The 13,517-nt window shown below is 42.0% G+C and overlaps 3 protein-coding genes and 1 pseudogene across 4 annotated transcripts; all 4 read right to left on the bottom strand.

Annotated features, from left to right (window-relative positions):
- Window positions 1-279: 279 nt before the first annotated feature.
- On the bottom strand, window positions 280-2,490 carry LOC121313809 (annotated as a pseudogene).
- Window positions 2,491-2,933: 443 nt separating this feature from the next.
- Window positions 2,934-5,317, bottom strand: LOC121314288 (5-beta-cholestane-3-alpha,7-alpha-diol 12-alpha-hydroxylase-like). The gene has a single exon (XM_041247366.1). The coding sequence runs from the start codon at window positions 4,935-4,937 to the stop codon at window positions 3,414-3,416; it is 1,524 nt and encodes a 507-aa protein (XP_041103300.1). The 5' UTR covers window positions 4,938-5,317; the 3' UTR covers window positions 2,934-3,413.
- Window positions 5,318-5,784: 467 nt separating this feature from the next.
- On the bottom strand, window positions 5,785-8,177 carry LOC121314287 (5-beta-cholestane-3-alpha,7-alpha-diol 12-alpha-hydroxylase-like). Its single transcript, XM_041247364.1, has one exon. The coding sequence runs from the start codon at window positions 7,796-7,798 to the stop codon at window positions 6,263-6,265; it is 1,536 nt and encodes a 511-aa protein (XP_041103298.1). The 5' UTR covers window positions 7,799-8,177; the 3' UTR covers window positions 5,785-6,262.
- A 466-nt stretch (window positions 8,178-8,643) lies between these two features.
- On the bottom strand, window positions 8,644-13,456 carry LOC121314286 (5-beta-cholestane-3-alpha,7-alpha-diol 12-alpha-hydroxylase-like). 2 transcript variants are annotated; one of them, XM_041247363.1, is made up of 2 exons: window positions 13,236-13,456; window positions 8,644-10,899 (listed from the first exon to the last, which is right to left on the bottom strand). In XM_041247363.1, the coding sequence occupies exon 2, from the start codon at window positions 10,645-10,647 to the stop codon at window positions 9,124-9,126; it is 1,524 nt and encodes a 507-aa protein (XP_041103297.1). In that variant the 5' UTR covers window positions 10,648-10,899; window positions 13,236-13,456; the 3' UTR covers window positions 8,644-9,123. The 2 variants fall into 2 exon arrangements, with proteins under 2 accessions (XP_041103297.1, XP_041103296.1); XM_041247362.1 differs by lacking the exon at window positions 13,236-13,456 and adding an exon at window positions 12,467-12,833.
- Between the last annotated feature and the right edge of the window lie 61 nt (window positions 13,457-13,517).

Raw genomic sequence — 13,517 nt, 5'->3', positions numbered from 1 at the left:
GCTAGTAAAGAATTTGGAGTAAAACCCTTTCAAAATCTGTCCCCACTGCTTATTAAAAGACATAAAGGACTAGATTCTTAAAGAGTTACTTGTCATTAGCACATTTTATTCAGAAAGGAAAAATGCGCCCAATAAAGATACTAAACCAGAAAAAAAAAAAAAAAACACTTCAGGGTGAGGAAAAGTAGCAGTTACATTGTTTTATTAAATCTGTTTAATATAGGTTTTAGTAAATGTCTTAGTAATTTTATTTATAAATCAAACCAAAACGTATTTTATTTATAAACCTCCACCAAAATGTATTATTTATAGAGGCAGGCCTCTACTGTACCACATGCAGTTACAAGGCATTTCAGCTACAATCCACATAACATAATATCAGAAAACTATACTATGTCAGATAGAATACCAAAAGTAAAGGAAAAAGCAGGAATAAATCACATAGTTAAAACATTCTTAAATGAACTACAATTGAACAGTTCACTTAACTTAGGATCACTGGAAAATCTGTGAGACAGTGAAATTCTTTATAGACTACATATTTTGTTATTATTTCATCTGAATTATTTCAATTTATTAGAATCGTGACGGTATTTAAACTGGACGTCTCTGACTGGTTGCATAGATCCAAAACCCCAGGGTGTGACATCAATGGAGGGGATTTCCTCATCTGGGTTTTCCAGCTCAAACTCAAAGTATGTCAGCATGAGGAAGACAAACTGTTTGAGCTCATTTATAGCAAAGAAGCGTCCCGGGCGCATAGTGCCTCCAGCACCCCAAGGCATGTTTGTAAACCATCTTTGTAAAAGTCAGTCTTTTTGGTCCCCTCCAGGGTCAGGAATCGGTCATATTTAAATTTGTCTGGGTCTGGATGCACGTCCGGGTCCATCTGCACTGCAGTGTATGGGAACAGCACCACTCTGTCCCCCTCTCATATGCTGTACTCACACTCATCTGCCACCCTGAGTTCATGTCCTGCATGACAGCCCTGGTGAGAACTGGGGCAGCAGTTAAGTGAAGGGTTTCCTCCACTGCACTGTCTAAAATGGGGGTCTTGAGAAGCATGTCTCTAGTGAGATTAAGTAGTGGGGCCCCAGATGTGACCACTTGGCCGGTTTCCCTCAAGAGCTGGTCCACTTCCCCCTGGACTGCCTTCATGGCTTCAGAATGCTTCATGAGGAACAGTAGCAGCCAGAATGCAGACGGACCAGTGTTGCCCTGGGAAGCCCAGAGCAGCACAAACATGTATCTGTCCAGCATGGATTCCTTCATTCCATTATCAGCTCTCACCCACTGCTGATCCAACACCCAGCTGCTGATGTTATCTTTGTTAGCCCCCTTCTGCACAGAGAGCCTGTTCCAAAACAACCTCTTCAACTTCTCTGCTTCCATCTTTTCCTTTGGGGGCAGCACTCCATATGCCAGCTGGGGGAAGAGTCTATCGTACTTGCGGAACTCTTGGGACAGTTCCTCAGATTGGATACGGTCTTGCTCTTTAGCTTTCTCCAAACTGCCAGCTTCCTTGGCAGTCTCGTTGCCGTAAAGTGCAAGGTAGCCAGCCCTGAAGACAATGTTGTAGCTATAGTTGAACAGTCCATCCTGGCTCCATGCTTTTTGCTCTTTCCTCGAGCCAATGCTATGCAGCATCAGACTCTCCATCATGGCCTGGGCCATAACCACCAAGCCGTCGCCCATCAGGTGCTTGTTACTGGAGGTTTGCAGGAACTTGCGGTAATCTTCCGTTTTATGGTAGCCAAAGACCTTTTCTATCAGCTGTACAGCAAACTTGTTAAAGTCAAGCTTGGCTCTGGCCTCTTTCACTACAGTGCCAAAAGAAAAGGGGTCCATGAGGAAGGTGAAGTAGTGACCTGCTAACTGCACAGTGAAAATGCTCCCATGCTTCTCTTGCATCTTCTGCAGGAACTTGGCTGTGTCCCTTCGGAAGTCCAGCACATGGCCCAGCCATGGTATGGGGCCCTTGTCCAGGGGAGGCTCTCCGGGTCGTCTTTTACGTAAAGCTCCCAAGAAATAAAGGCCACTGAGGATGGAGATTAGCAAGGCAAGGAGGACTGGAAGCAAGAGAGGCATATTTTCTTCCTGTTACTCTGAGCACTGCTCTGACTGAGAGCTGAGAGAAAGTAACAAATAACACTAAACACTAGCTCCTCCTTTTGGTCTACTAGCCAGTCATGGAGGAGTGTACTGAGTGAGAACTGACCAGTGAGAACAAATACCTGTTGGACCAGTTTTACAGAGGACATGGCAGACTGATTGGCTCCAGGCAGTCACAGCAGGAGAGACAGAGATAGTGGCGGCACCAGGCTCTCCCTGTTGAGGAAGCTGAGGGGGACAAGGTAAAAACTTGAAGGGGCTACACTCCACTTTCTGTGGACACGTATAGTGTCAATGTTTCCATATGTGTCACAAAACTTCAGTATTATGGTGGAATAATTATTATTCACATTTAATAATAATTAACACATTTATTTAAAAAAAAGTAACATATTCAACCAAATCAAACTTTAAGGATCATTCAACTAAATAAAAAACATTATTAGGATTCACTAAAAGGTGAACATATATAAAATAAAACTTGTAAGAAATGGTAAAATGCGATATGTTTTGTCATTTATAATAAATAGCTTTACAGGAAACACGTTCTTTCCACAAAAAACAAAAAAGTCGAGTCAGATACACTTAACAATTCCCACAGCCTATCCTCGCTCGCAAATGACAGACATTCCACGTATATGAAAATAATAGTTTACACTGGATTATGAAAAGGAAACATTAAAAGGAGAGCAATACATTAAAACTGGTAAAATGAGAAAGAAAAAAAAAATCACATAGCTATCTATTTATATGAAATAAAAAGCTCTCTCACAAAAGGAGACAAATAAATATTTTCACTTATGTTAAATTAATTTATTGAATTAAACATAGTAGTCACTTTCTTTTAATGTTGAATGTTCTTATTTCTGTACATAGATACTAATAATACTAATAATACTGTATACAACAAAGCTTCAACTTGTAAATGCTCCCTTGTGTTTCATGCTTACTGGAAAAGAACGTATTAGACACAAATATCACTGTAAAAACAGTTAAACTGCAGAGTAACAGGGGTGTTCACACTGAGAGACAAGAGAGACACAGGGGGTTTGATATTGAAAACGCTGCTTAGTCCAGGTTTTATTAAACATACAGGCAGCTGTTGCAATAGCAGTCATCAGAAATCCATACCATGTTAGATAGAATACCAAACATAAAGGAACAAGCAGGAACAAATCACATAATTAAAACATTCTTAAATGAACTCACATTGAACAGTTCATTTCACTTAGGATCATTGGTAAACCATTCTTTATAGACTATATATTTTGTTATTTTTTCACCTGAATTATTTCAATTAATTAGAATCGTAGACGGTATTTAAACTGGACGTCTCTGACTGGTTGCATAGATCCAAAACCCCAGCGTGTGACATCAATGGAGGGGATTTCCTCATCTGGGTTTTCCAGCTCAAACTCAAAGTATGTCAGCATGAGGAAGACAAACTGTTTGAGCTCATTTGTAGCAAAGAAGCGTCCCGGGCACATAGTGACTCCAGCACCCCAAGGCATGTTATAATATTTCAGCTTCTTACCATCTTTGTAAAAGTCAGTCTTTTTGGTCAGGAATCGGTCATATTTAAATTTGTCTGGGTCTGGATGCACGTCCGGGTCCATCTGCACTGCAGTGTATGGGAACAGCGCCACTCTGTCCCCCTCTCGTATGCTGTACTCACGCTCATCTGCCATCCTGAGTTTCATGTCCTGCATGACAGCCCTGGTGAGAACTGGGGCAGCAGTTAAGCGAAGGGTTTCCTCCACTGCACTGTCTAAAATGGGGGTCTTGAGAAGCATGTCTCTAGTGAGATTAAGTAGTGGGGCCCCAGATGTGACCATTTGGCCGGTTTCCCTCAAGAGCTGGTCCACTTCCCCCTGGACTGCCTTCATGGCTTCAGAATGCTTCATGAGGAACAGTAGCAGCCAGAATGCAGACGGACCAGTGTTGCCCTGGGAAGCCCAGAGCAGCACAAACATGTATCTGTCCAGCATGGATTCCTTCATTCCATTATCAGCTCTCACCCGCTGCTGATCCAACACCCAGCTGCTGATGTTATCTTTGTTAGCCCCCTTCTGCACAGAGAGCCTGTTCCAAAACAACCTCTTCAACCTCTCTGCTTCCATCTTTTCCTTTGGCGGCAGCACTCCATATGCCAGCCGGGGGAAGAGTCTATCGTACTTGCGGAACTCTTGGAACAGTTCCTCAGATTGGATACGGTCTTGCTCTTTAGCTTTCTCCAAACTGCCAGCTTCCTTGGCAGTCTCGTTGCCGTAAAGTGCAAGGTAGCCAGCCCTGAAGACAATGTTGTAGCTATAGTTGAACAGTCCATCCTGGCTCCATGCTTTTTGCTCTTTCCTCGAGCCAATGCTATGCAGCATCAGCCTCTGCAAGTTCTCCATCATGGCCTGGGTCATAACCACCAAGCCGTCGCCCATCAGGTGCTTGTTACTGGAGGTTTGCAGGAACTTGCGGTAATTTTCCGTTGTGTGGTAGCCAAAGACCTTTTCTATCAGCTGTACAGCAAACTTGTTAAAGTCAAGCTTGGCTCTGGCCTCTTTCACTACAGTGCCAAAAGAAAAGGGGTCCATGAGGAAGGTGAAGTAGTGACCTGCTAACTGCACAGTGAAAATGCTCCCATGCTTCTCTTGCATCTTCTGCAGGAACTTGGCTGTGTCCCTTCGGAAGTCCAGCACATGGCCCAGCCATGGTATGGGGCCCTTGTCCAGGGGAGGCTCTCCGGGTCGTCTTTTACGTAAAGCTCCCAAGAAATAAAGGCCACTGAGGATGGAGATTAGCAAGGCAAGGAGGACTGGAAGCAAGAGAGGCATATTTTCTTCCTGTTACTCTGAGCACTGCTCTGACTGAGAGCTAAGAGAAAGTGACAAATAATGCTAAACACTAGCTCCTCCTTTTGGTCTGCCAGCCAGTCATGGTGGAGTGTACTGAGTGAGAACTGACCAGTGAGAACAAATACCTGTTGGACCAGTTTTACAGAGGACATGGCAGACTGATTGGCTCCAGGCAGTCACAGCAGGAGAGACAGAGATAGTGGCGGCACCAGGCTCTCCCTGTTGAGGAAGCTGAGGGGGACAAGGTAAAAACTTGAAGGGGCTACACTCCACTTTCTGTGGACACGTATAGTGTCAATGTTTCCATATGTGTCACAAAACTTCAGTATTATGGTGGAATAATTATTATTCACATTTAATAATAATTAACACATTTATTTAAAAAAAAGTAACATATTCAACCAAATCAAACTTTAAGGATCATTCAACTAAATAAAAAACATTATTAGGATTCACTAAAAGGTGAACATATATAAAATAAAACTTGTAAGAAATGGTAAAATGCGATATGTTTTGTCATTTATAATAAATAGCTTTACAGGAAACACGTTCTTTCCACAAAAAACAAAAAAGTCGAGTCAGATACACTTAACAATTCCCACAGCCTATCCTCGCTCGCAAATGACAGACATTCCACGTATATGAAAATAATAGTTTACACTGGATTATGAAAAGGAAACATTAAAAGGAGAGCAATACATTAAAACTGGTAAAATGAGAAAGAAAAAAAAAATCACATAGCTATCTATTTATATGAAATAAAAAGCTCTCTCACAAAAGGAGACAAATAAATATTTTCACTTATGTTAAATTAATTTATTGAATTAAACATAGTAGTCACTTTCTTTTAATGTTGAATGTTCTTATTTCTGTACATAGATACTAATAATACTAATAATACTGTATACAACAAAGCTTCAACTTGTAAATGCTCCCTTGTGTTTCATGCTTACTGGAAAAGAACGTATTAGACACAAATATCACTGTAAAAACAGTTAAACTGCAGAGTAACAGGGGTGTTCACACTGAGAGACAAGAGAGACACAGGGGGTTTGATATTGAAAACGCTGCTTAGTCCAGGTTTTATTAAACAAACAGGCAGCTGTTGCAATAGCAGTCATCAGAAATCCATACCATGTTAGATAGAATACCAAACATAAAGGAACAAGCAGGAACAAATCACATAATTAAAACATTCTTAAATGAACTCACATTGAACAGTTCATTTCACTTAGGATCATTGGTAAACCATTCTTTATAGACTATATATTTTGTTATTTTTTCACCTGAATTATTTCAATTAATTAGAATCGTAGACGGTATTTAAACTGGACGTCTCTGACTGGTTGCATAGATCCAAAACCCCAGCGTGTGACATCAATGGAGGGGATTTCCTCATCTGGGTTTTCCAGCTCAAACTCAAAGTATGTCAGCATGAGGAAGACAAACTGTTTGAGCTCATTTGTAGCAAAGAAGCGTCCCGGGCACATAGTGACTCCAGCACCCCAAGGCATGTTATAATATTTCAGCTTCTTACCATCTTTGTAAAAGTCAGTCTTTTTGGTCCCCTCCAGGGTCAGGAATCGGTCATATTTAAATTTGTCTGGGTCTGGATGCACGTCCGGGTCCATCTGCACTGCAGTGTATGGGAACAGCGCCACTCTGTCCCCCTCTCGTATGCTGTACTCACGCTCATCTGCCATCCTGAGTTTCATGTCCTGCATGACAGCCCTGGTGAGAACTGGGGCAGCAGTTAAGCGAAGGGTTTCCTCCACTGCACTGTCTAAAATGGGGGTCTTGAGAAGCATGTCTCTAGTGAGATTAAGTAGTGGGGCCCCAGATGTGACCATTTGGCCGGTTTCCCTCAAGAGCTGGTCCACTTCCCCCTGGACTGCCTTCATGGCTTCAGAATGCTTCATGAGGAACAGTAGCAGCCAGAATGCAGACGGACCAGTGTTGCCCTGGGAAGCCCAGAGCAGCACAAACATGTATCTGTCCAGCATGGATTCCTTCATTCCATTATCAGCTCTCACCCGCTGCTGATCCAACACCCAGCTGCTGATGTTATCTTTGTTAGCCCCCTTCTGCACAGAGAGCCTGTTCCAAAACAACCTCTTCAACCTCTCTGCTTCCATCTTTTCCTTTGGCGGCAGCACTCCATATGCCAGCCGGGGGAAGAGTCTATCGTACTTGCGGAACTCTTGGAACAGTTCCTCAGATTGGATACGGTCTTGCTCTTTAGCTTTCTCCAAACTGCCAGCTTCCTTGGCAGTCTCGTTGCCGTAAAGTGCAAGGTAGCCAGCCCTGAAGACAATGTTGTAGCTATAGTTGAACAGTCCATCCTGGCTCCATGCTTTTTGCTCTTTCCTCGAGCCAATGCTATGCAGCATCAGCCTCTGCAAGTTCTCCATCATGGCCTGGGTCATAACCACCAAGCCGTCGCCCATCAGGTGCTTGTTACTGGAGGTTTGCAGGAACTTGCGGTAATTTTCCGTTGTGTGGTAGCCAAAGACCTTTTCTATCAGCTGTACAGCAAACTTGTTAAAGTCAAGCTTGGCTCTGGCCTCTTTCACTACAGTGCCAAAAGAAAAGGGGTCCATGAGGAAGGTGAAGTAGTGACCTGCTAACTGCACAGTGAAAATGCTCCCATGCTTCTCTTGCATCTTCTGCAGGAACTTGGCTGTGTCCCTTCGGAAGTCCAGCACATGGCCCAGCCATGGTATGGGGCCCTTGTCCAGGGGAGGCTCTCCGGGTCGTCTTTTACGTAAAGCTCCCAAGAAATAAAGGCCACTGAGGATGGAGATTAGCAAGGCAAGGAGGACTGGAAGCAAGAGAGGCATATTTTCTTCCTGTTACTCTGAGCACTGCTCTGACTGAGAGCTAAGAGAAAGTGACAAATAATGCTAAACACTAGCTCCTCCTTTTGGTCTGCCAGCCAGTCATGGTGGAGTGTACTGAGTGAGAACTGACCAGTGAGAACAAATACCTGTTGGACCAGTTTTACAGAGGACATGGCAGACTGATTGGCTCCAGGCAGTCACAGCAGGAGAGACAGAGATAGTGGCGGCACCAGGCTCTCCCTGTTGAGGAAGCTGAGGGGGACAAGGTAAAAACTTGAAGGGGCTACACTCCACTTTCTGTGGACACGTATAGTGTCAATGTTTCCATATGTGTCACAAAACTTCAGTATTATGGTGGAATAATTATTATTCACATTTAATAATAATTAACACATTTATTTAAAAAAAAGTAACATATTCAACCAAATCAAACTTTAAGGATCATTCAACTAAATAAAAAACATTATTAGGATTCACTAAAAGGTGAACATATATAAAATAAAACTTGTAAGAAATGGTAAAATGCGATATGTTTTGTCATTTATAATAAATAGCTTTACAGGAAACACGTTCTTTCCACAAAAAACAAAAAAGTCGAGTCAGATACACTTAACAATTCCCACAGCCTATCCTCGCTCGCAAATGACAGACATTCCACGTATATGAAAATAATAGTTTACACTGGATTATGAAAAGGAAACATTAAAAGGAGAGCAATACATTAAAACTGGTAAAATGAGAAAAAAAAAAAAAATCACATAGCTATCTATTTATATGAAATAAAAAGCTCTCTCACAAAAGGAGACAAATAAATATTTTCACTTATGTTAAATTAATTTATTGAATTAAACATAGTAGTCACTTTCTTTTAATGTTGAATGTTCTTATTTCTGTACATAGATACTAATAATACTAATAATACTGTATACAACAAAGCTTCAACTTGTAAATGCTCCCTTGTGTTTCATGCTTACTGGAAAAGAACGTATTAGACACAAATATCACTGTAAAAACAGTTAAACTGCAGAGTAACAGGGGTGTTCACACTGAGAGACAAGAGAGACACAGGGGGTTTGATATTGAAAACGCTGCTTAGTCCAGGTTTTATTAAACATACAGGCAGCTGTTGCAATAGCAGTCATCAGAAATCCATACCATGTTAGATAGAATACCAAACATAAAGGAACAAGCAGGAACAAATCACATAATTAAAACATTCTTAAATGAACTCACATTGAACAGTTCATTTCACTTAGGATCATTGGTAAACCATTCTTTATAGACTATATATTTTGTTATTTTTTCACCTGAATTATTTCAATTAATTAGAATCGTAGACGGTATTTAAACTGGACGTCTCTGACTGGTTGCATAGATCCAAAACCCCAGCGTGTGACATCAATGGAGGGGATTTCCTCATCTGGGTTTTCCAGCTCAAACTCAAAGTATGTCAGCATGAGGAAGACAAACTGTTTGAGCTCATTTGTAGCAAAGAAGCGTCCCGGGCACATAGTGACTCCAGCACCCCAAGGCATGTTATAATATTTCAGCTTCTTACCATCTTTGTAAAAGTCAGTCTTTTTGGTCAGGAATCGGTCATATTTAAATTTGTCTGGGTCTGGATGCACGTCCGGGTCCATCTGCACTGCAGTGTATGGGAACAGCGCCACTCTGTCCCCCTCTCGTATGCTGTACTCACGCTCATCTGCCATCCTGAGTTTCATGTCCTGCATGACAGCCCTGGTGAGAACTGGGGCAGCAGTTAAGCGAAGGGTTTCCTCCACTGCACTGTCTAAAATGGGGGTCTTGAGAAGCATGTCTCTAGTGAGATTAAGTAGTGGGGCCCCAGATGTGACCATTTGGCCGGTTTCCCTCAAGAGCTGGTCCACTTCCCCCTGGACTGCCTTCATGGCTTCAGAATGCTTCATGAGGAACAGTAGCAGCCAGAATGCAGACGGACCAGTGTTGCCCTGGGAAGCCCAGAGCAGCACAAACATGTATCTGTCCAGCATGGATTCCTTCATTCCATTATCAGCTCTCACCCGCTGCTGATCCAACACCCAGCTGCTGATGTTATCTTTGTTAGCCCCCTTCTGCACAGAGAGCCTGTTCCAAAACAACCTCTTCAACCTCTCTGCTTCCATCTTTTCCTTTGGCGGCAGCACTCCATATGCCAGCCGGGGGAAGAGTCTATCGTACTTGCGGAACTCTTGGAACAGTTCCTCAGATTGGATACGGTCTTGCTCTTTAGCTTTCTCCAAACTGCCAGCTTCCTTGGCAGTCTCGTTGCCGTAAAGTGCAAGGTAGCCAGCCCTGAAGACAATGTTGTAGCTATAGTTGAACAGTCCATCCTGGCTCCATGCTTTTTGCTCTTTCCTCGAGCCAATGCTATGCAGCATCAGCCTCTGCAAGTTCTCCATCATGGCCTGGGTCATAACCACCAAGCCGTCGCCCATCAGGTGCTTGTTACTGGAGGTTTGCAGGAACTTGCGGTAATTTTCCGTTGTGTGGTAGCCAAAGACCTTTTCTATCAGCTGTACAGCAAACTTGTTAAAGTCAAGCTTGGCTCTGGCCTCTTTCACTACAGTGCCAAAAGAAAAGGGGTCCATGAGGAAGGTGAAGTAGTGACCTGCTAACTGCACAGTGAAAATGCTCCCATGCTTCTCTTGCATCTTCTGCAGGAACTTGGCTGTGTCCCTTCGGAAGTCCAGCACATGGCCCAGCCATGGTATGGGGCCCTTGTCCAGGGGAGGCTCTCCGGGTCGTCTTTTACGTAAAGCTCCCAAGAAATAAAGGCCACTGAGGATGGAGATTAGCAAGGCAAGGAGGACTGGAAGCAAGAGAGGCATATTTTCTTCCTGTTACTCTGAGCACTGCTCTGACTGAGAGCTAAGAGAAAGTGACAAATAATGCTAAACACTAGCTCCTCCTTTTGGTCTGCCAGCCAGTCATGGTGGAGTGTACTGAGTGAGAACTGACCAGTGAGAACAAATACCTGTTGGACCAGTTTTACAGAGGACATGGCAGACTGATTGGCTCCAGGCAGTCACAGCAGGAGAGACAGAGATAGTGGCGGCACCAGGCTCTCCCTGTTGAGGAAGCTGAGGGGGACAAGGTAAAAACTTGAAGGGGCTACACTCCACTTTCTGTGGACACGTATAGTGTCAATGTTTCCATATGTGTCACAAAACTTCAGTATTATGGTGGAATAATAATAATAATAATAATAATAATAATAATAATAATAATAATAATAATAATAATAATAATAATAAAGCAACTTGACAATTCCAAGGCATTCTTGTTCCTGTCTGTGTTCCATAGTAACCATAACCCTACCTGCACTCTCTATGCAGTTATAAGCCACTTTTGTATTTGACCTTAAGGAAAGGTCAAAGGTCACAATCAAAGTCGTTTTTTGATGGAGCATGTATGGGTTCTTATATGTGTTCCATAATAACCATTACCCTATTTGCACTTTCTAAGGAGTTTGACCTTAAGGAGAGGTCAAAGGTCACAGTCAAGGCAATTTTTGAATAAGCATAAATGGGTTCCTATATCTGTTCCATAGTAACCCTTACACTATCTACACTCTGTAAGCAGCTATAAGCTAGTTTTGCATTTGACCTTATGGACAGGTCAGAGATCAAGTTAATTTTTGAATAGAGAATATGTGGATTATTTTGCATATTCTATAGTAACTATGACACTATCTAAACTCTCAAAGGAGTTCTAAACAAGTTTTGCACTTGAGCTTTAGCAAGGTAATATGTGCAAATATGTGAAATTCGACCATAGCTGAAATTTGATTGGCTCACGGCAGCCATTTTTTTAAATGTAGCGAGTTGCTTTGCAAAAACTTAATAGACAACCTTGCAAAGGCTATGTATGCAAAGTTTCGCTTAAATCAGCATAACGGTTTCAGAGAAAAAGACGTTTGAATATTTTTGACAAATCCAATATAGCTGCCAAACCATGTGACCAATAGATTTGTGTTGAACAAATCTAAATATAGGCCATAAGGGTAGTATGTGCCCCAAGTTTCACATCTGTACCATAAGAGGTTTTGGAGAAGAAGATTTTGCTAAATTGGCCAATATTGGCAAAAAATCCAAAATGGTTGCCAAACTATGTGAAAAATGACTTTTTTTTCGCTCTGACAGAGAATAAATAATTTTAATATTTTTGAAAAATCCAATATGGCCGCCAAACGATTTGCCCAATCAACATCTCTTGAACAACTGTAAATCTACACCATGAGGGGAGTGCACCAAGTTTCAGATCCCTACTATAAACCGGTTCGGAGAAGAATTTTTTTTAAATTGTCCAAAATTCTTGAAAAATCCAATATCGCTGCCATGCCATGTGACCTATGACCTTCATTTTCGCCCTGACACAACATCCCTTAGGTGCCTACCACCCTATCAAGTTTTGTGAGATTCCGTGCAAAGGGTGTTGATTTTTGAGATTTTGTTTTAAAAAGAGCGGAAGAAGAATAATAAAAAAAATCCTAACAAAAACAATAGGCTTCCCAGCCATTCTAGCTGGGAAGCCTAATAATAAACAGATGCCTTTATCTAACATAGTTTACAAGTGTTACAGTGAAGTGTGAAGTAAGTGCTGTTGTAACAGAACCAAGCCTGGGTGTGAACCGACAACCCCACTCACCTCAAGAGAGCGTCCAATCACTCCCATGTGAATGGGGCTTCAGAGTAAACGATCCAATGTTGGAAATATAGGTGGTCTCGGCTCGTTTGGGCATCGACCTTGGTGTGGCTCTATTATTTTTGCCCTGAGAATGCTAACTTGTCTGGGGTGCGGATCGTTTGTAATCACACTAGCCCAGGGCTCATGGAGTATGTATGGTCAGATTTATTTAAACACTTAGGGCCTCAAGCACTAAACAGCGGTAAATTACTTGAAATACTGAGTGGTATAAGAACCCCATACTGCACGCAAAAAGGAAGGTGTGGCCGCTCTAATCACTAATATAATAATATGCACTAATAAGGCGTGCTAAATGATTAATTTGCGAGTAAATACAGTATAATTGTAAATCTCGAAAAACTACTCACTTCTAAATCTTTTGTAGTCATCTTTGTATTACTTTAGTATAAATACATGTTAATTTGGATTCATATGTTGTTTTTTTCTGACTTTATGTGAACGAAAAGACACACATTTTCCCATTTTCCCATTGGAAATAGTGATATTTTGAAATATCACTGTCCTGGTCACAAAAGCAAAGTTTGTGGGGAATAATAGCCATTTTCTATACTTTTGAGGCATAAGCAATTAGGAAATAACACTTACTACCCAGGAACAAAAATTGTGTTACATAGTTTAATCACATCCGCCCCTGTATCGACTAACATTTTACATGGGTGGCCTCCTACCTCCGCGTCAACAAACATTCTTTCATCCCCAACATCATTACCTCCCCTCTTTGATCCGACGAGGCCACCACACGTCACTCCCCTATCTGCGCCTGCAGCCGTTGCAACATTCTTATGTATTCACTATAATCTCCTTGCAGCTCTTCTGCCTTTTCAGACTTTCCTGTAGCCACTGCCACTTTCCCAAAAAATTTAATTTAAGTATCAATACGGCAAAAGTTAGAGCATTGCTTATTCACTCTAAAACTCGTGTAAAAGTTGTGTCGTGACTTGCAGCTGTGAGCTACGCCTTCAATATCTACTATTTACACTTCTCTGCTGCT

The sequence above is a fragment of the Polyodon spathula genome, chromosome 4, assembly GCF_017654505.1.
Source record: "Polyodon spathula isolate WHYD16114869_AA chromosome 4, ASM1765450v1, whole genome shotgun sequence".
NCBI lineage: Eukaryota > Metazoa > Chordata > Actinopteri > Acipenseriformes > Polyodontidae > Polyodon > Polyodon spathula.
This window is presented reverse-complemented; position numbering and strand designations above follow the sequence as displayed.

Bases quoted from the DNA above. Each gene is read 5' to 3' on its own strand.
- LOC121314287 (XM_041247364.1), bottom strand. From the start codon at position 7,798: ATGCCTCTCTTGCTTCCAGTCCTCCTTGCCTTGCTAATCTCCATCCTC.
- LOC121314286 (XM_041247363.1), bottom strand. From the start codon at position 10,647: ATGCCTCTCTTGCTTCCAGTCCTCCTTGCCTTGCTAATCTCCATCCTC.
- LOC121314288 (XM_041247366.1), bottom strand. From the start codon at position 4,937: ATGCCTCTCTTGCTTCCAGTCCTCCTTGCCTTGCTAATCTCCATCCTC.